We start from the raw sequence: 21,476 nt of genomic DNA on the forward strand, positions 1-21,476 counted from the left end.
TATTTAATTATCAAATGATATGTTTAATACCCAAACCAATAGGATACAAATTTTAAACATTCATTCACCAAAATCATATTCAAAATCTAAGTGAAATTAATCCCAGAATAAAAACTAAAGGAAATCCCAAGACAGTAGCCACAAAGCAGACTCAGAGAGAAGTGAGTTCATACTGGGTTAGGAAGAATAGGACTCCAGAAATGAAATCCCCAAGGAGGGGGGAATTAATTAATAAGATTAACTGATGTTTGAGAGGAGTTTGATAGTTCTAGTGGAATCTTGGAATGAGGCAATTAATCCAAGGGAGTAAGTACAATTCTAGAAAAAAAGAAAAGGGAAGAGATGCAACCAAATGGTATGAGTTTTCTGAACACTAGACATAACTTGCTTTTATTATTATCACTGACACACTTATACTTATCATCATTATTTTTGTGTCTAAGTAGAAATGCATTCCTTCTATTTAAATATTCCTTATTTCTTCACTGTCAACAATAACTGCATTATGGATCATCTAAATTGTCATAGTTTCAAAGAGAACATGATAAATATTCTGGAATCACAGCGTTTTCTGAAGTTGAGAAGGTAACCCTACCTATGCTTCTCCAGGGATGATGCCCCCCAAGGGAACATGACCAAAACCTTGGACTGGCTCACTCAACACCCATTTAATCCCCTGCTGATAAACCTTCCTTTAGTGCAGAGGCTAGAAAGCTAAAATTGTATTTTCCAAGATTCTTATAACAATAGGCTTCGGGATGTGATTTAAACCCTGCCAAGTGGTATACTCATGAGAGTCTTTGGAAACTGGGGTACGTAAGGAAGAGAGAGGGAGTAAGGAATCTATTTTACTGGTAGGGATACATGGCGGATGCAGCATGATTCTGAAGCATACCCATGTGCAATGACTTCCTTATCTGGTAGCTTTCTGCTTTTGGCAGAGGCAGCAGCTTCCTTGACAGCCCAATTCTGCAGTTTGCTCTTAGTCATTCAGACTACAATTTGTTTCTTCAGCCCCACTGGCAATTTTGTGAGCTATGTATAGTCCTTAAAAGATCCCTTTGGGTTCCACTAGCTACAGTGGATTCTATTACCTGTACCTAAGAACCTACATTAACACAATTATGAACACAATTTTCTAAGACATCTTTCGAGATACTCACGAGGTAATTAGTAAATGGACTAACAATAGGATTATGAGACACTTTCTTGACCCCTCCTCAATTAAAAGTGCTTCTGGCTCACGCCTGTAATCCTAACATTCTGGGAGGCTGAGGCGGGAGGATTGCTTGAGGCCAGGAGTTCAAGACCAGCCTAAGCAAGAGACATACTCTGGCTACAAAAAACAGAAAAATTAGCTGGGTGTGATGGTGGGCAACTGTAGTCCCAGCTACTGGAGAGGCTGAGGCAGGAGGCTTGCCTGAGCCCAGGAGTTTAAGGATGCTGTGAGGTATGATGATGCCCCCGTACTTCAGCCTGGGCAATAGAGTGAGACCCTGCTTCCATCTATGGATCTCCTTTCTTTCTCCAAACATGTAGATTAATGATTTAAACTTACTTTGTCACAAAATCATTAGCATCCTTTGCTACTTTTTTAAAGAATACTTTTGTTTTTCGTTACTATTAATAAATGTTTTATGTTTTAAGATGTATAAAAAATTTTAAAGCTCCAACTTATTACAACAGATTACTCTTACAGTTTACACCCATATATGTATTTATGAGGGGAAGCACTCACCTGAGCAATGAACTGGATAATCTTCACAAATATATTGAGAGGTGTGTCACGAGGAACCACACTTCGCGAGCCTTTTGGAAAAAGTGCTGACACTATGCTCATAAGACGACTACAGGGAAAAAAGATTCAGTCATGATGAGGTTATGACACTAACAGCATATTAGTAAAAAAAATTCTTCCTGTTCTTCATAATATATCAAGAGAATTCATATTCCTTCCCAAGTATTTATGACGTTTACTAAAATTCCATTAGTGTGATTTTTTAAACATTTTATCTTAAATGCACTTTAAAAAAAGGCACTCACCTTTGAGTTACAGTGTTGCTTTCACATTTTATTCTAATTACATAAACCCACAACAATCTATACAAAGATTCCAGTGCAACTCGAGACATTTTAGGATCTTTATTCTGTATAAAAACAAAAGAGAATAAAAATAGACTTATTAAAACATTTGCAATCATTTAAGATCAAATATGTTCTCTGTTAACAACTAAAAGCCAACCCCCTTATTTGTAGTCAATGTAAAACAGGTTTACATACCTAGGTACATATTTGGTATATGGTAAATGGGCTCAAAAGTAACCATTAATATGGAAATTCTGAGCCCTTCCTTATACTCCCCCCCCAAAAATACTAAAACATAAGAATTATATTAATATTTCTAAGGACACACACCAACTTACTTGATAATAAATAGTCCACACTACAATATTGAAAGGATTGAAAAAGAATTACTGATTTTTGGAGTGATCCATTTATAGTCCATCCATAACACAGTTAAAATTTAGAACACTAAATGATATTGTTACTTGCATTTATAAAAGAATGCAAAATATTGAGTGTATATTCTTACAGGAGAGAATATGGAAAAATGGGGTTAAGATCATGAACTCTGATATCAGGAACTGGGATTAAATCCAAGCTCCATCCTTGGACATCATTACATCACTCCAAGCTACAATTTTTCTCATCTCCAAAATGGAGACCATATGGTACCCACCTCACAGATGAGGAAAGTTAGTATCTGTAAGGCCCTTGGAACAGTGCCTGGCATGCGTTAAATGTTCACTGAGTGTTAAGTGTTATACCTTTAATTTTTACTTAGAATCAGGACATTATTTAAATTATTATTTAGAACCAGAAAGTTATTCCATTTCAATCACAATTTTATCAGCAAACTTTTTCTTCATTCTAGCTGTTATAAAAAATAAAGTTCTCGAATGACCATGAGATGTAATTGTGAATTGTGAAAATGTAGCCAATAATCTCCTTTATCAGGAGAAACTCTTGTTACATACATCTGTTGACTGGTTGTAGGATGCATTGATTGCTGTAAATTTACATTTAAAAAACATTTGGTTTGGGGGGATTTCTTATCGTTAAATAATTATTTTATAAATAGCAACTGACAAAAGGGGTTTTGTAAATATTAAGTAATTTACCCATTCTATTTTATGTTTTCTTAAGAAACAGAATAATGGACATCTACTACATATATATGATTAAAAGCAATGCAAAAAGATAACAATGTTCTTTAAAAAGACCCACTAAAAAATATAATTTTTACACATCTAGCTAGATGAAGATTTGATATGATTAAGTCTGGAAAGACCAAGTACTCTGCTAGTCAGAGTCTTTATCCTTGATCCCTCTCTCATTGCCAAATTCACAATGATCCCAAATTTCAAATGTACTCCCAAAGTAATTTTCTACTGTATTTGTTACTCATGTAACTAAAGTAACATATCATTTATAATAATGTAACAACCAAGCTTTTGGTAGTAATGCCTTTAAGAAAACATAACTTTCCTTTCTATCATTCCAGTCCAAGAGGCCAGATATCAAAATATGAGTTCAGCCAGGGGTTGGGAAAGTAGGGAGGGATGAATAGGCAGAGCATGGAGAATTTTTAGAGCAGTGAAAATACTCTGTGCGGTAGTGCAACAGTAAATCCATGTCATCACACATCTGTCCAATCCCATAGAACCTCCAACGCCTAGAGTGAACCTTAATATAAACTGTGGGCTTTGGGTGACAAGGATGTGTGAATATAAGTTCACCAATTGTAACAAACTGACTCTGGTGGGGAATACCAATCATGGGGGAGGCCAGGCATGTGGTAGGGTTGGGGGGGGTCTCTATGGGAAATCTCTGTGCCCTCCTCTCAATTTTGCTGTGAACCTAAAACTGCTCTTAAAATAATAGTCTTAAAAAAAAAAGTTCCGTTAGGTTTTTACGTACACGTCAGATAATACTTTCACATTAATGAATTATAGTTTTAAAATATACGTTGAAAATATTTAAGTTCTCTTCCACATAAAAACTGTTCTCATAAATGATTAAATATAGAAGTATCTGAATTATCTTAAGTGATCAGGTATCTGGCATGAAAAAACTTGATTTTCAAATGTTCCAAGATGGATTGCTATTCCACAAAGCTGGTATTGGCTCAATGCCAAAGAGCAAGATGACAAGTGATAAAAATCAATTGTTAATTATGTTTTTGGTCACTACAATGTAGCTATATATGTCTGAATGATAAAACTATCCTAAATTGATATGAGCCTTAAACAAAGATATATAATTCTCTAGTTACAATCTTGGTCTAATTTCAATAATCAGATTATTACATAAATAAAAGTCTAATGACATTAACATACAACAAAGTTTTGATATGTCAGTCAAATATGATCTTTGGCAAAAATCATTTTAATAAGTTTTTTCCCTTTTTTCTATGGTATACCAAAAAAGTGATGCTTAAAACCCAAACCAATAGAATAAAAGTTAAAAATTCGTTCATCAAAATTGTGTTAAAAATCTAAGCTACTAACTCCTTAATTTCATTGGAAACTTGTTTTCAACATTTTCATTTATAACAGCTAGATGATGTAAATTAAACAGAATATTTAATTTAATTTAAAAACTAATTTAATTTTTTCAGAGACAGGGTCTCCCTCTGTTACCCAGGCTGGAGTGCAGTGGCCCAATCACAGCTCACTGTAACCTCAAATTCCTGGGCTCGAGTGATTCTCCTGCCTCAGCCTCCTGGGTAGCTGGGACTACAGGCATGCACCACTACACCCAGCCTAAACATAATATTTTAAAATTGTGAATTTTGGCGAAGAATCAGCATTTAGTATTACTTCTACCTCTTAAAATTCATCCTTTTTGGGTCACATTAATTTTAAACCTTCTGAAGACTGTTCCTGCTGTGTCTTACTCTTCTTTTACAATACTATAAGCAAGTTCAAATAAATACATTAGACGTGCAATGCAACAATGGTAAAGGAAAAAAACAAATGCCAGGCTTAACAGAAATAAAGCAATATTTTACTTTGTAATGTCAACACAACTCACCTGGAGTGTTTCTATTTGTTTTCTGATACTGTTGTTAGATGGCATCTAAATAAAGCAATGTAAGACAGCAAACATAAACATGAGATGCAGCACATGCATGTTAGATGAAAATAAGCACAAAACAAGACAGCTTTTCACCAAGGTCTCTATTTAGAAGAAATTTGAAATTTCCAAGACAGTGGCCAGAAATACTAAGAAAAAAAAAAAATCCCACAATTTAGGCATCACCGGATACACCTACAATACTCAAACTAAGAGAAAACAGTTAAAATTTTGACTACCTAATTTTAAAGTGCTGCATCTGAGTTCAAACAATTTTTAAAAGAAAATAAGCATAGATTGTGGGAGGGAAAAATCTCCAAATTATTTTTTGCATATTTACTCTTATCATTCACCTATCTCTCTTTAATAATTCTTCACCAATTTTAAAATCACTTTTAACATAAGCACCTAAGTTGATATAAAGATATGGGAATGGAAAACTACCAAATTCTGTTTGGGACAAAAATAAAAGATTTAATTTTTCAGTGAAAATAAAGTGACACTCTCTTACATGCTATTTATAGGCATACAGGACTAAAGCCCATTCCACAGTCAACAACTTAAAAAAAATTGGTATGGTAATTTCATATGTGCAATATCTTTTTTTTTTTTGAGACAGAGTCTCACTCTCTTGCCTGGGCTAGAGTGCCGTGGCGTCAGCCTAGCTCACAGCAACCTCAAGCTCCTGGGCTCAAGTGATCCTCCTGCCTCAGTCTCCAGAGTAGCTGGGACTACAGGCATGTGCCACCATGCCCGACTAATTTTTTCTATATGTTTTTAGTTGTCCAGCCAATTTCTTTCTATTTTTAGTAGAGACGGGGTCTCGCTCTTGCTCAGGCTGGTCTCGAACTCCTGACCTCAAGCAATCCTCCCGCCTCAGTCTCCCAGAGTGCTAGGATTACAGGCGTGAGCCATCATGCCCGGCATATGTGCAATTCTTAAAGCACGTTGAAATTCATACTTATTCTTAGGCTCTAGAAAATAACGACTCTTTAATATTCTAGAATTATAGCCAAAATATTTTCTTTAAAACATTCTTGAAATATTCAGCAACCCTGGCACACGCCTGCAATCCAGCAACTCAGAAGGCTGAGGCAGGAGGATCACTTGAGGCCAGGAGTTCGAGACTAGCCTTGGCAACATAGTGAGATGTTGTCTCTAAAAAAAGAAAAATAAAACATAAAAAGAAAAATTAACTAGTCATGGTGGTGCACACCTGTAATCCCAGACACTCGGGAGGCTGAGGCGGGAAGATCACTTAAGCCCAGGAGTTTGAGGCTGCGGTGTGCTATGATCACACCACTGCACTCCTGCCTGGCAACAGAGAGAACTCATCTCTTAAAAGAAAAAAAAAGAAAAAATCCAGTACAGAAACAGTCCAAAGGTAAGAGAGTAGGCCAGAAGAACCAGAGTTATGAAACTGCATGAATCTGGACACTAATGTACCTCTATCATTTACTGGATCCCTAAAACATGGGATACTTATTTTCTTTCAGCCTCAGGTACGGTGGTAATCAAACGAAATACTGTATTAGAGAGTCTAGCATCCAGTAAACATTAATAAAAATCAATCGTAAGTAGTAGGGGGTCTAATAAATGGAAAATTGTTACAGATTTTTTTATATCAAGAAATTATTTGAATCTCAAAATAAATTGGGTAAGTCCTTTATCTTGGACCAATTTTTTCTATATATAAAACAATTCTTACAACAGATAACTAGCATAGCTTTTCCTTGAATGCTCAACTCCTTACCTCAACTATGCAGAGCAGCCACATTATCTAAGACTTAATAAACAGAAGCCAATTCATGAAATTTCTGCTGAATAGAGCCTTAATGTAAGTTAAGGGTTAATGGCCAAGACAATTATATTCCAAATATTCATGCTAAGTGGCTCTTATCTCCTTTAGCCTGGCAGATTAACACAGCCATTAATGAAAATGAGCAATATGCCAGAAATATTTAACAGGAGGTAAGGGTTCAAAGAAAACAGAGCATTTAAAATGAAAGCCTTAAGACAAAAAAAAAAAAAGTTAAGGTACTGCGAAAGTATTGCAAATATGTTAGGTGAAAACGTGTATATATAAAAAAAATTCCAACAAGCAACAGAAAAGTATGAACTGTTATGAAACAAAGCTATCTTCCAGAAACACTTAAATGCATGTCTTAAAAATATTTTGTTGAAAGTATAAAAAAAATGCTATCCAGAAAACGATCAATTTTCTTGAGTACCTATATCTATAAGTACCTATAAGAATTATCAAAATAAGGACAAAAACAAGTATAATGTAATTAATCAAATAAAATTGATTCCCTTTGTTGTATGACATAAAGAGTTTAATCAGCTTGATTTGGTCCTAGGAATTTTCATAAATAAAGCAAAGAAGGTGTATCAATTCTCATCTAAGTATGAAAAATACCAGTATCTATCTAGGAAGAAAATAAACAAAAATGTTTTTCAAAGACAAAAAAGAACCAGTCCTATTTCTCCCAAGACCACAACAAGCTGCACGGCCAGAGAGACAAGTCATCTCATTTATCTATTCTTATTCCAGTATCTTCAAAGGATAAGGTTTTCACTCTCAAATCTACCTTAGAGGAATACCAGGAAATGAAATGTCATGTCTGCGATGTTTCTGTAACTCTCTGTAACTCGTAAACAAATATTCAAACAGACTCATCTAACAATATATCAAAAGAATATTCAAATCAAGCTTTCACGTGACATGCAGATGAGGATTATTCCCACATCCGGTGTCAGAGTTGTGTTCCTGCCCAAAGAAGAAAAGAGCATCCCACTAGCAGAGTAGCCTGGGAAGAAAATAATCCTTCTCTCTCTCTCAGTTTTATTTCCAGTGCCAAGGAAGACTGAACATGGATGTGCCAAATGGTGTTAGTAACAAGTATCCCTTCACTCAAGTGAGAACCACTTCGGGGGTTTTTATATCTGTGTGGATCCAGTACCAAACTTTGCATTTCAGCTGGGCATACTTACATAAAATGTGATTTCGGTGATATTTTGTTATCAGAGCTTTTTTCATATTGCTCTGATTTGAGCCAACATTACTGAATTTTCTCAAAACAAAACACAGAATGAGTATCTAGAAAGTTGTGTGAGATTATGTAATATACTCTGCAATTCTAAAAGTATGTATTAAACAAATATTCTTAAATCTAAGATCATATACGTAAGATTCATTAAAAATGTATAATTTTGCATTCATTGGGACAGATTAAATTTTCGAACAAAAGTTTATTCATATTTATACATGATTCCCTAGAGAAGAAATAAAGTATATATTATATAAGAAGAAAAATGTAGTAAAGTATTATTCAAGTATATCCATAGCAATGAAAATTTTATTTTACACTGTCTAATTTATATGCATAAATAAATATATCATGGTCAGTATGAACAGGTCAGAAATGAGACTGTGTCTTACCTTTAAATGTGACAAACAGTTCTGTAGGAAAATATGCCAGTTATTTAAAAAAAACTGTTTCTGACTGACACATAAAAGGCAGGTAATTAGTGGATATAAAGCCTACAGGAGATAGGGAAAAGAGAGAATTAAAATTTTTCAGGGAACAGCACTGGACTTGCAAAACAAACACAGGAAAAAAAAATCTTTTACACAGTTTTCCCATTTGCAATAAGAAATATGATCTCATAGACCAATCTAACAAAGAATTACAAATGGAAATTTTCCAAAAGAAAAATTTCTTGAACTATCATACCTCCCTGAGTTAGAACATGCTATTATTTCTCCTGGGTTCCATTGAGTTCCTGCATCCCGTAGAGTGGTTATCAACATGCGCTCTGGGATCAGAGGGCAAACTGGCCTTCTACTTCCCAAGTGTGTGACTTCAGGGAGGCTGCTTTTAGTGGTCTAAGCCTCCCTTCCCAAACATGTGAAGCAGAGACAATAATCACAATATCCCATAGGGTTGTGAGGCTTACAGCGAGACAAAGAATGCCAAGTACTTAGTCCGACGCCTGCCACAATCAGTGTTTGTTGTTACTACATCTCTAGTGTAGATGGTCAAATATTGGCCCAATTCTCCAAACTTTCTCCAAACTATACAAATTATGTGAAGTAGATGGTTAAGAGGAAAAAAATTGCCTTTAATCTCTAAATAGAAAAGATGTAATCAGACAGAAAATGGTTGCTAAAAATCTGACACTTTAGAATACAACCTATTATGATGTAAAGCAATTATGCTTTAATATAAGTCTACATTAAATCTCTCCTATATTATAATACATAATTTAAAGCACTTGTCAAGACAGGTAAATACAGCCATGTGCCTCATGATGACATTTTGGTCAATGATGGACCACACACACGATGGTGGTCCCCTAAAATTATAACATTTTTTATTATACCTTTCCTATGTTTCTGTGTTTAGATACACACATACCACTGTGCTACAGTTGCCTGCAGTATTCAGTACGGTAACACGCTGTAGGGGCTTGTAGCCTAGGTGCAATAGGCTATACCACGTAGCCTAGGCATACAGCAGGCTACACCATCTAGGTTTGCCTAAGTATGCCCTGTGACGTTCACTCATTGATGAAATTGCCTGACAACGCATTTCCCAGAACACATCCCCGTCATTAAGTGACCCGTGCCTACCTAGCAGGAAGTCTGAATAACTCATCAAATGCAGAGCTGGTAAAATTTAGAAAGTTTAAAGTAAAGCAGGGGACAAATACATATGTAAAATTTGCCCTTGTATTGCACTTCAGGGATTTTCCAATTTCAGATTTTCCAGTTCTCTTAAATCTGCACTGAATTCATAAATCGGTTACTAAAACTCTCAATTAAATAAGTGAAGGTTTGAAAGGTTTCTTAATACCAATGAATGCTTCTTTCTGGAGCTCAGTTCAAAAGTAGTCTGATAAAGCATCTCCACAAAGTTTTTCAAACAGGGAACATTCACTTCATTTTTAACAGCCTAGGTAAAAAGACAATGCAAACAATGAAAACGGTTACAGACGTTAAACCATACAAGGGTGACAGAACTCTCTGTAAGGTTTGCGATTAGTTAATAATTCACTGGGATTCTCACTGAAGTGGTATAACGTGTTAAGCGCGTCAGATAAACCCGGTCCCTACCCTGAGCGAACAGGGCAGCACACAGGCAAGTGAACGAGCAAGGAGCGTGCAGTCTGGAACAGCTGCTGCAAGAGCAAATTCTCTGCGCCCCTGGAGCACACGGAAGGGGCCCCTGTGTAAAAACTCAACAAGGAAGTGAAATTTAAGCTGGATCCAGTAACTCTTACCTAAAATACTGCAAAAGACTCCCATTCGACCCTTCTGGCCTGATCTCCCACTGCGCTGCCCCAGTGCACTGGGCCCGGCCATGCCAGCTTCCCTGCTGTTCCTAGGACCAAAGCATGCCCCGGCCTCAAGGCGCCTGCGCTTGGCCTTTCTGTCCCAGGAGCAGCTATTCCAGACACAGCGGGTCTCACTGCCCCGTTCCTTCAGATTCGCTCAGTTGCCACCAGCTGTTTCAAGGCAGTGGTCTTTCCTAACTGCACTCTATTCACAATTTCAACTCCCCTGCCCCTGTGGCAATCCTCGCCCCTTCTCCCCTGTTTGTGCTTCTTCATGCTACTTTCCACAATCTGACATACTACATATTTTATGTACTACTTTATTTCCCCTTTTCCGCACTGGAAGTCAGCTCCACGACAGTTGGGAGTCTTCCCTGTCATACTCATTGCGGTGATCTGTGTGCATAGATGAGGCACTAACATACAGCGAGCACTCGATACGTACAGTAAATGTTAATAAATAAATAGAGGCCAGCAGGGAAAGAGGGGAGGGAGGTTACTAGAGAGACGAGAATGTTCCAAGCAGGAGGAGGTACATGAGCAGCAGCCTGGTATCGTGGGTTCACTCACATGTTGATGTCCTAACCCCAAATGCCTCACAGTGTGTCTTTCTTTGGAAAAAGGTCACTGCAGATCTCATTAGTTAAGTTAGGATCGGGGGACCCTAATCCAACAGGACTGGTGTCCTCCAAGAAGGGGGAATTTGGGCACAGACAGACATACAAGGAGAACACCATGTGAAAACGAAAGCAGGGATCAGGTTGATGGTTCTACCTGTCAAGAAACATCAAAGATTTCCAGCAAAGCACAAGAAGCCTGGTAAGAAGCAAGAGACAGCTTCTTTCTCTTAGGAGGAACCAACCTGCCGACACTTTGGTCTCAGACTTGTAGCCTCCATAACTACGGGACAATAAATTCCTGCTGTTAAGCCACCCAGTCTGTGGTACTTTATTATGGCAGCCCTGGCAGACGAATAAACCTGGACACAAACGCCAAAACATGGTATAAAAGAAGAATTTGGCTACACAGTGATAATGGACCATTGTCGAGGGTCTCTCTTCCTAAGACCTACTCTTTTTGATGAATTTCCTTAAAAACTAAAACCTAATCCCAGTTAGATTTCTACCAAGAACAGGTTATCAGACAAGGGGAGGAAGCGCAAATGACGATTTGGGACAGGGGAGCAGTAATTCAAACCACTTCTAGAAGAAGAAACCGAAGTACGTGTACTAATGATAATAGACTAGAACTGACATGGTTTTATAAACAGCAGCCTGTTTTCTTTTTGATAAATGAGCCCAATTCGCATGGCTAAACACTGGGGTGAGGAGCTCTCTGACTCAAACCACTTGCAAACCTTTAATTCATGACTTTTGTTTGGCCCCACTTAAAAATAAATTTTTCAAATTTTTAACTATAAGTAAATATGCAAGACAGGTAAAACTTTTACCTTTTATCTGCTTAACTTTTCTTACAATTTTCTGTTCCCCTCTTCTAAAAATGCTCTAAAGGTAGGACCTGAACACTGGGAACCAATTCATACAAACACATAGGTCACAAGCCAGCAAATTCAATGTTAAACATGAAAGCCAAAACCGTTCAATCTCTTAACATGTAATAAATATCTTCATTTTATGAAATTTTAAATAGAATAAAGCCTCAATAAAAAGAATGTAATGAACTTCTATTTCTAGCCAAGATGGAGCAGAGGGAGATGGATTTACCCCACCATCTGAATCAACCAACCAACAAAATATATAAAACGATCTGCAAAACACTGTACATCAGTCAACAAAAGAAAGTAACCCCCAAGGAATGGGAAAGAAATGAGATGAGCCCTTCTGAGGCCCCAGGTGACTGCCAAGAGATAGTTTTCAGGGAGGAAATGGAAGTATAAGGCTGTAAGGTTCTTATACAACACATAAATCGTATTAAAATAAAATATACTTACAGCAGCTACAGGGATAAGAATCTCCACAAATAAACCAGCAAGAGCATGTTTTATATCTTTATCTTTTACTTCTAAGAAATACTGAGCACATTCCTTGAAGGGAAAAAGGTACACTTTGGTTAACGAAAAAAGAAAAGGTTAAAGGATTTGTAATATTACAATAATTTCGTGAACACTCTCCCGTTTTATCAAAAAACTAAAGTCAATGCATCTTCAAATTAAAAAAAAGTTAAAGATAATCCACACTTGTGACAATTTAACACTTGGAATAAGAAATGAATGATGATGCCAATGATTTATGTGTATTTTGTTTCTTTTAAAAAGTCAAATGAGCAAGAACTGATGGGCTAATTCTATTGACTGTCATTGAGAAGTTATATCACCTGCATAAACTGAAATGATGCTTCGAAATCTTCTACAGGATACATTTTTACTCGAAAAAATTTCATTCCCATTATTAAGCTGATGACGCTCTGTACCACATGTGGGCTTTGTTCCTTTTGTCTCAGTTCTTTTAATTCGGTCACAAACTTCTTCCTTACAGCCTGAAACCTTTAATATACATGGAGACATAATTTGACTTGAATTAAAAACACTAATTTCCCACATGATATTTAAGGGTGAAATCGAAAAATGTGTTACCTAAATCTCATCTTTCTCCACCCTCATCAAAATTACCAGAAAAGCACAGAAGGAAATAAAATTGTTATTCTAAATTGGCTGTTCACTTATTCTAAAATTAAAAGTTCCTGAAGGAGACATAATAGGATTTCTTTATTCATATAATATCATCAATATAGCACCAATACCATATAGTTAATGATCACAGTAAAATATCATATAACCTACCCATAAAACACCTCCATATAATGCAGAGAGTATCTCTGACTTTTAAGGCTCTTTTTAATAAAGTCTGTGATTAGAGTCATATGGACAGATGACTGGAGACTACAGATTTGTTCAAAGAGATAAACCAACCTATTGTAGAGGACTAATTATCACTTAAAATCAGTATCTCATTATACTGTAGGAAAACGGAAGAAAAGGAGAGGCAGGAACTGGTTTCCCAACATGAATAAGCCACAGAATCAAAAGACTTTTGAAATGCGAGCACCATCTTGGATTCCAATCACCGCAATTGTTAAGGCTAGTAAGTTTTTCATTGCTTACGTTTGAAAAAGACAGTTAATAGTTTATTAACAATAAACTAATTTTAATTATGTATTATGAAACAACTAAAGATTTTACTGTTCACATTACTGGGGGGCCCAGTTCCTGAAAGTTAAAATAACCTCCAATGAAGCATGCTTTCCCCCCTCAGTGAGCGGGGGAAAAAAGAAAGTAAACATTAACAAAATACGGACACATGACAGGAAGTGTAACATCCATTTCCATTTGAACTTCAGAGATTATGATGCCATTTTGCATGAAAGCATTCTTCAGCATGTCAATTAAGAAAATTTTTATAAAGTAGATAAAAACCTTTCCAGTGAAAATTAGAATCAAAGGGTTTTTCATTAAATTTCTCACAAAAATGAGTCACTACAATCCAAGAAAACACACAGACAAGATTCAAATACACCCCAGCCTTCCTCCATCTTGCCCTTCCCCACTGCCATCCACTCCCCTCCCCCCACTTGCCCCGCTAGGTGCTGTCAGCCTGACCCACAGTGGCTCCGTCCACATTGTCTCCCATGCTCATTTTATGCACAAGTGGAACACCCTTCAACATTGCTCGACAGTGGCATTTCTTTACAACCAAACTAGTGAGCTGAGCACCATTTCATAAATTAACTGGCCATTTGGAGTTGTTATCCTTACCATTCTAGAGTTAACTTAGCCATGAGGTAGTGTTCTCTTGGATCTGGCTTGCTACTGTCTTTGGAATTTCTGTTCTACATTCCTGAGATAGAAACTCATTTTTGATAACGTTAAAAATATCATGAACTACTATGCCATAAAGAGAAATACATCATTGCTACTATCTGTTTTTGTGTCTATATCCTGAATTAAAGATTCATTATTGATTAAATATAAGTGAAATATTAAGATATTATTGTCTATATCTAAATCATTTAAAATATTCAAACTAGCTGGGCACAGTTGCTCATGCCTGTAATGCCTAGCACACTAGGAGGCAGAGGTGGGAGGATCATCACTTGAGGCCAGGAGTTCAAGACCAGCCTGAGCAAGATAGTGAGACTTTGTCTCTACAAAAAATAGAAAAATTAGCTGGACATGTTGGCACACGCCTGTAGTCCCAGCTACTAAGGAGGCTGAGGCAGGAAGATCGCTCGAGCCCAGGAGTTTGAGGTTGCAGCGAGCTATGACGACACCACTATACTCTAGCCTGGGCAACAGAAAGGGACCCTATCTCAAAAAATAAAACAAAATAACATAAAACAAAATAAAATAACATAAAATAAAATACTCAAACTATGTTTTAAGTTCTATAGCATTAGTTATACAAGGGTCCCTCATATATTGCAAAGGATAAAAAATATACTAAAAATATATTACTGAATATTAAAATGCTAACTACTGAACATTAACAATTGTGCTTGCCATCTTAGAATTTAGAAAGGTTGTTATGTGATGATTTCAGGGCCAAAAATTCTTTAAAAAGCATCCAAGAAAATATGAATTGATACTTTTTTTCTTACAAGTTTCCCAGTAGTAACAAAGGAAATCCAAAATCGTCCATAATTTTTACAGCAACCACAAGAAGCTAAAGACAAATAAATTTTACCATTTACTAGAATGATGGGTCGTAATCACAAGTCACCAAACCATGGACTATGAGGGGGAAAGTAGTAGTTGTTCCTGTTGTTGTTAGTGTAACTGTTACCGTCAGAAAGCTAAAAAGATGCTCATACAACCCAATGAGTGACTCCTAATCAATAACACTTTTAATGAAGTAATCTAGTATCTTCTATCTTTCCTTTTTGGTATCTCTTCTACCTATTCAAAATTCTGCTTAGTATTATAACAAGTAAGATGATTAGAAGACATTTCTTTGCTATCTCACAAATGAGAGTACTCATCTGGAAAGCAATAAAAGTAATGATTAGCTCTGTAAAGAGTTCTAAAAGACATTTTTAAAAATGCTTCTCACAGAATTGTTAAAACTAGGGAGTAAGTTAATGTCCTGACTATGCTCAACAATTTCTGACTTGCTTGATTCAGACATTTATGGAAAACCCCAAGTAAATTAAAAGAAGTTGTGAAATTGAGATCTGAGCATTCCTCAAAGAGACTCTAAGGAACTGAGAAGTAATAAAAGGTGCAGGAGACTAAATGATAACTCTATGACAAAAATGGTGGCTCTAAAACTATCCATGTCTATTAATTAGTAACGAAGCATTCTAAAACACAAATCAAAATAAATGTTTTACAAAACTTACTTTGATTGGGCAAGAACCCCTATGACCTCTGCATATAAATCTGCAATAATATGCACATTCCCAGTGTTGGTTCCTGAATAACTAAAAAAAATAAAATAAAGGATTAATTTAATTAATTTATTTTTTTCTACACACTTTCTTAATAAATTTGAAAATTTCTTATCAGAGTATTACATAACCACATGAATTTTATTCCATAAAACTTAACCTCATGGTTCTTATAAATCCAATCTATGGTGTTAAGAATTATTTTTACAAAATCTTTCCTCTAAGCCTTTTGCGTAGATTCAAAAGAAATGGGAAGATAATTGCTTTGAACTCTAAAAACAAATGATCAATAAGGATTCAAATTATATTTAAATAGTCTAAACTTGGATTGTAGAAAAAATTAACAATCCCAAGTTAGTATTTTTACTTACCCTTCCTTATGTTTAAAGTGCTTAAAAGCTAAGTTTAGAACTTCATGAACTAAGGGATCGGGTACAGGATGAACAGGAATCTAGAATAAAGAAGAATTATCCAGTGAGAGATTTAAATAAGTTATTAGTCTTTTATGGGTATTCTCATCATTTCAACTAATTAAATAACCAATTTTAATTTTCACGGTGTGATCTATTACTAACCTGTGGATCTTCCTTTTGTTTGAAAATCTCATTTTCTTTAAGAATTTGGTTACTTATCAAATTTCATATTCTAACTTTAAGAATATAGCTTCATAACCACAAGTCACTAAACTATGGACTACGCAGGTGAAAAAGCAGTAGCTGTTCCTGTTGTTGTTAGTGTAATTCTTACTGTCAGAAAGCTAAAAAGACGCTTATATACACCTCTGTGCAACACTTACAGAAAAGTAACCTTTGTAACTAACGAGCCAGCCCCACATTCCATAAAGTCTGATTTTTCTACCAGGAACAGTGGCCAAAAGGGATGCAATCTTTTCCAACAACTTTACACTATAGATTTATTAGAAATCTGTCATTTAAATATCCCCATTTTAATTCTTTTAAAACGTACATGCTAGTTCCTATTACATAAAAGAAACCAAAATATTTAAAGCAGCAAATAAAATCCCTGCTGCTCCACCACATATAATCACTATTAACAGCTTCGTGCATTGCCAGACTTTTTCCTACACAACCCCACACACGCGCACATATCCACACCTTATTTTACCTAACAGAATGACGTAGCTTTCTGTGTCAGCTGTTTTAGAGCTCCTCCTCATACTTGTTCGCAGACACACAATACTCAGTATGTATTAATATTTATCACCATTTATTTAATGAGCCCCTTATTAGTGAACGTTTCATTCCAGATTTTCAACATTCAAATAGTACAATAAACACCTCGTACATTCAGTATTATATATACTTCAATAGTTAGCTCCATGGGAAAGAGTCCAGCAGGAGGAACTGCTGGACCAAAGAGCATGCAAGTCACTGCTGATATATGTTCTAGTTCTACACAGTCGTCCCTTGGTATATGTGGGGGATTGGTTCCAAGACCCACCGCAAATACCCAAATCTGCAGATGCTCAAGTCTCTCATATAAAACGGTGCAGTATTTGCATACAATCTACACACATCTTCCTGTAGACTTTCAATCATCTCTAGATTACTTATAGTACCTAATACAATGTAAATAGTTGTTCTACTGTGTTTTTTATCGATTGCTTTTCATTGTTGCATTGTTATTATTTATTTTTGATATTTTCAATCCAAGGTTGTTTGTATCCATGGATACAGAACCCACAGATACAGAGACATAGCTACGTACGTGAGAGTCTGTTTTTGAGCTATTTTATTCTATCAATTTGTATATGTTTGCACCAAAACTATGCCATCTTAATTTTCAGAGCTGAAAAATAAGTTCAGATGTCTGGTAGGTGCAAGTCCTCTTCCTCAGAGATAGCTTGGCTATTCTTGGCCCATCATTCTTCCATTATTCAATTTAGAGTCATGGGCCGAGCGCGGTAGCTCACGCTTGTAATCCTAGCACTCTGGGAGGCCAAGGCAGGAGGATTGCTTGAGCTCAGGAGTTCGAGACCAGACTGAGCAAGAGCGAGACCCCCATCTCCACCAAAAATAGAAAAATTAGCTGGGCATGGTGGCACCTGCCTAGAGCCCCAGCTACTCGGGAGACTGAGGCAGGAGGATCACCTGAGCCCAGGAGTTTGAGGTTGCAGTGACCTACAATGGGGCCACTGCACGACTCTGTCTCAAAAAAAAAAAAAAAGAAAAAGAAAACTTTAGAGTCATCTTTTCAAGTTCTATAAAAATTGTTAGGATTTGTATTGGAGCTGCAAGAAATCTATAGATCAGTTTGAGGATAACTATATTTCTATACATATACATGGACTATCTTTCAGTAAAGTTTTACAATTTTCTGATTTTGTCCTTTGTTATACTTATTCCTAAGACAAACATATGAAGAGATGCTTGATTTCATTAGCGATGAGGAGAATAAAAGTACACAAGATGTTATTTTACACCCATTTGATGGGAAAAACTTAAGTCTGACAATACCGAACAGGAGAGAGTGTAAATAAGCCAGGTTTTGTAGCCATTGCTATCGGGAGTGTGAAGCAATTTTCACACAGCTTGCAATCTAGTGAAAGGGTCAGCTTATGCCCCACGGTGCACCATTTGAGCTAAAGGCAACTTAGAAACAGCAGATGAAGCAAAAGCTCCCTCCCCCTTTCTGCCTAGAGGCGGGTACAGATTCCCCTTTCTGAAGGTGTCCACCCTCCCACCCCCCCCAAACCAGGAGGAGAACAACCATTATCAAAGGAGACAGAAAGCACAGAAAAGCTCCCTCCCCCTTTCTGCCTAGAGGCGGGTACAGATTCCCCTTTCTGAAGGTGTCCACCCTCCCTCCCCCCAAACCAGGAGGAGAACAACCATTATCAAAGGAGACAGAAAGCACAGCACAGGTCTGCACAAACAATCCTGACTAAATAACTCCTATCTTCCATTAGTTCCCTTCACATATATACCTTACCGTAATTTACTGCCCCTAGAAGCTCAAACCCTTTTCCTGTGTCTTGTCATTGCTCTACAACCTATCACTCCTCGTCAAAACAGTATATAAACTCTTGGGTCTAACCCTTTTTTGGGTCTTTATTCTTTTCTATGGAGGTCTCCACATGCGAACATAATAAACCTTTAGACCTGTGTATCTTTTGTCAGTTTAATTTGCAGGGCCCAGTCATTAAACCTAACAGTGTAAAGCAGAAAGTTTTTCCCTCCCCTACACAGTAGTCTCCCCTTATCCAGTCTTGCTTGCCACAGATTCAGTTACCTGCAGGCAACCTTGGTGTGAAAATATTAAGGTATTTTGAGAAACTGAGACCATAATCACATAAATTTGTATTGAAGTATATTATTATAATTGTTCTATTTTATTATTAGTTATTGTTGTAAATCTTCCCATGCATGATTTAGAAATTAAACTTTATTGTAGGTATGTACGTATAGGAAGAAACCCAATACATGTTGAGAATCCCTTATCCGAAATGCCTGGGACCAGAAGAATTTTAGATTTTGGATTTTTGTGATTTTTTAGAATATCTGCATAGACATAATGAGATATCTTGGGGATGGGACCCAAGTCTAATCACAGAATTCATTTATGTTACACATACACCATACGCAAACAGCCCGATGGTAATTTTACATAATATTTTTAATAATTTTGTGCATGAAACAAAGTTTTGACCACAATCCCTCACATGAGGTCAGGTGTGGAATTTTCTACTTTTGGTGTCATGTTGGCATTCAAAAAGTTTTGGATTTTGGAGCACTTCGATCTTGAATTTTTTGATTAAAGATGCTCAATCTGTAAATATTAGGTTTGGTACTATCTGAGATTTCAGGCATTCAGTGAGGGTCTTGGCATGTATCCCCTGCAAATAAGGGAACATTATTCTATATCCTCCAGTTATGCCTGAAGTCCTACAGTGACAGCCAGGGACAATACTTAGTCATGCTGTGTCCTCTTTACGGCTACCCTAGTACTGCTACCATCAGCACCTTTTACCTGCCTGTGTGCCGGGTACTAGTTATATAACGTTACAGCTCAAGTGCCCCAGATTCTGATATCAAAATGCATTTAATAAATGAGACAAATGAGCAAAGAAAAAGCTAGAAGAGAGAAACAGAAAGTGAAAGAAGAAATACATTTTATCCTTAATTTTAATTAAAAAATGAATTTCTAAAAAATTTCACATTACGAATAAACATCAGAATACATAGACATTTCTAACATCCCTATTTCTTTCCTTATTTTCAATAGTAAAAACAAAGAAGAAAAAACTCTCAAACTGAATTCCCAAAAATGGGGGAGGAAAGAATCTCATTTTGGTTCATAAAGAAAAAATTCTACTTTCATGGAGTAATATTTAAATCTTTAGCATCAAGAATTTTTTAGATCCTGTCATTTACGCGATTTTTGGAAGCAGTTCTAGTTCTAGTTCTACTTGAATATTCAAGAAGGATATATCTAGTAGACACTAAACAACACCTATGGTGGTTGGGCATGATAGCTTGTGCCTGTAAGCCAAACACTTCGGGAGGCCAAGGCAGGAGGATTGCTTGAGGCCAGGAGTTCGAGACCAGCCTGGGCAACACAGCAAGACCCTGTCTCTGCAAAAAATTTTAAAAATGGATTGGTCAAGCACCTGTAGTCCTAGCTATTTGGGAGGCTGAGGCAGGACCATCACCTGAGCCCAGGAGTTCCAGTGTGGGCAACAGTGTGAGACTTTGTCACTTAAAAAAAAAAAGAAGAAGAAGAAAAGAAAATACCCAAGGTTTACTCCAAGGCAATTCCCAGCACGAAGGCCCCAAATTCAACACATATACTTTTACCACATTATAAAAGTAAAGAACAACAAAACCAGCTTAAGAGGGAAACTGGGAAGTAAGAGAAGCTCCTTCACTAGCTGAATGGCTAATTCTGAACACAAAGGAGAGTAAATAAATTCATGCCACAGCAGAATGACAAACCACCCTGCGTCATGGACCTTCCGGGCTGCTCATCACCGTCGAAAATGTTAACGTTACATCTGAAAATGCTAAGGATCCACCCCACAGACTTACTTCATGATGGTACCGAGAAAACTAAGCCAACAGTTTGAAATGGTTTACAAACTAGGTTTCTCAACCTTCTTTTTTGTTTCTAAGAATAAACATATGACTAAAACTCAGTATAGAGAGAATATTGCCTCAAACTTTCTGAATGCTATATTGCTTTTTAGACATGCTTTTACCACAGATCTAAAGGGTTTGGTTCTAATACACTAAAATTTTTAGTCAGCAACTATCCCCAAATTATTCATTTGAGTTTCTCGTCAAAAATAAAATAAAATTGGTCGACTATCATATTGAATTAATTTTCTTCCCATGGCGAATCACACTATTTAATTTCATTGTATTTATATTAACTAAATTCTTTGTCTAACTCGTTATGATAAAAAACTTTCATTCCATTTTATAAGGCCGTCTCACCCAATTTCTTATCGCTGATTTTGCCAGTGAGAATTTATTTTTATCATTAAAGGGAGAAAATTTGGAATAAAAAAAATGAACTAGCTTTAGGATCTTCAGCAAGTCACTACAACTAAGAACATTTCTTCATCTGTAAAA

At 36.4% G+C, this 21,476-nt stretch overlaps 1 protein-coding gene across 1 annotated transcript in view; it reads right to left on the bottom strand.

Annotated features, from left to right (window-relative positions):
* FRYL (FRY-like) overlaps nucleotides 1-21,476 on the bottom strand; it is a 157,322-nt gene that overhangs the window by 122,696 nt on the left and 13,150 nt on the right. The window contains exons 5-12 of the mRNA XM_012639897.1: nucleotides 16,254-16,333; nucleotides 15,835-15,915; nucleotides 12,814-12,982; nucleotides 12,431-12,523; nucleotides 9,999-10,097; nucleotides 8,582-8,683; nucleotides 2,044-2,147; nucleotides 1,739-1,847 (exon numbers count right to left, since the gene is read on the bottom strand). Coding sequence (XP_012495351.1) covers nucleotides 1,739-1,847; nucleotides 2,044-2,147; nucleotides 8,582-8,683; nucleotides 9,999-10,097; nucleotides 12,431-12,523; nucleotides 12,814-12,982; nucleotides 15,835-15,915; nucleotides 16,254-16,333 — 837 coding nt within the window. The remainder of the gene's footprint in view (nucleotides 1-1,738; nucleotides 1,848-2,043; nucleotides 2,148-8,581; nucleotides 8,684-9,998; nucleotides 10,098-12,430; nucleotides 12,524-12,813; nucleotides 12,983-15,834; nucleotides 15,916-16,253; nucleotides 16,334-21,476) is intronic.

This window comes from Propithecus coquereli, unplaced genomic scaffold (genome assembly GCF_000956105.1).
Source record: "Propithecus coquereli isolate 6110/MARCELLA unplaced genomic scaffold, Pcoq_1.0 Scaffold143, whole genome shotgun sequence".
NCBI lineage: Eukaryota > Metazoa > Chordata > Mammalia > Primates > Indriidae > Propithecus > Propithecus coquereli.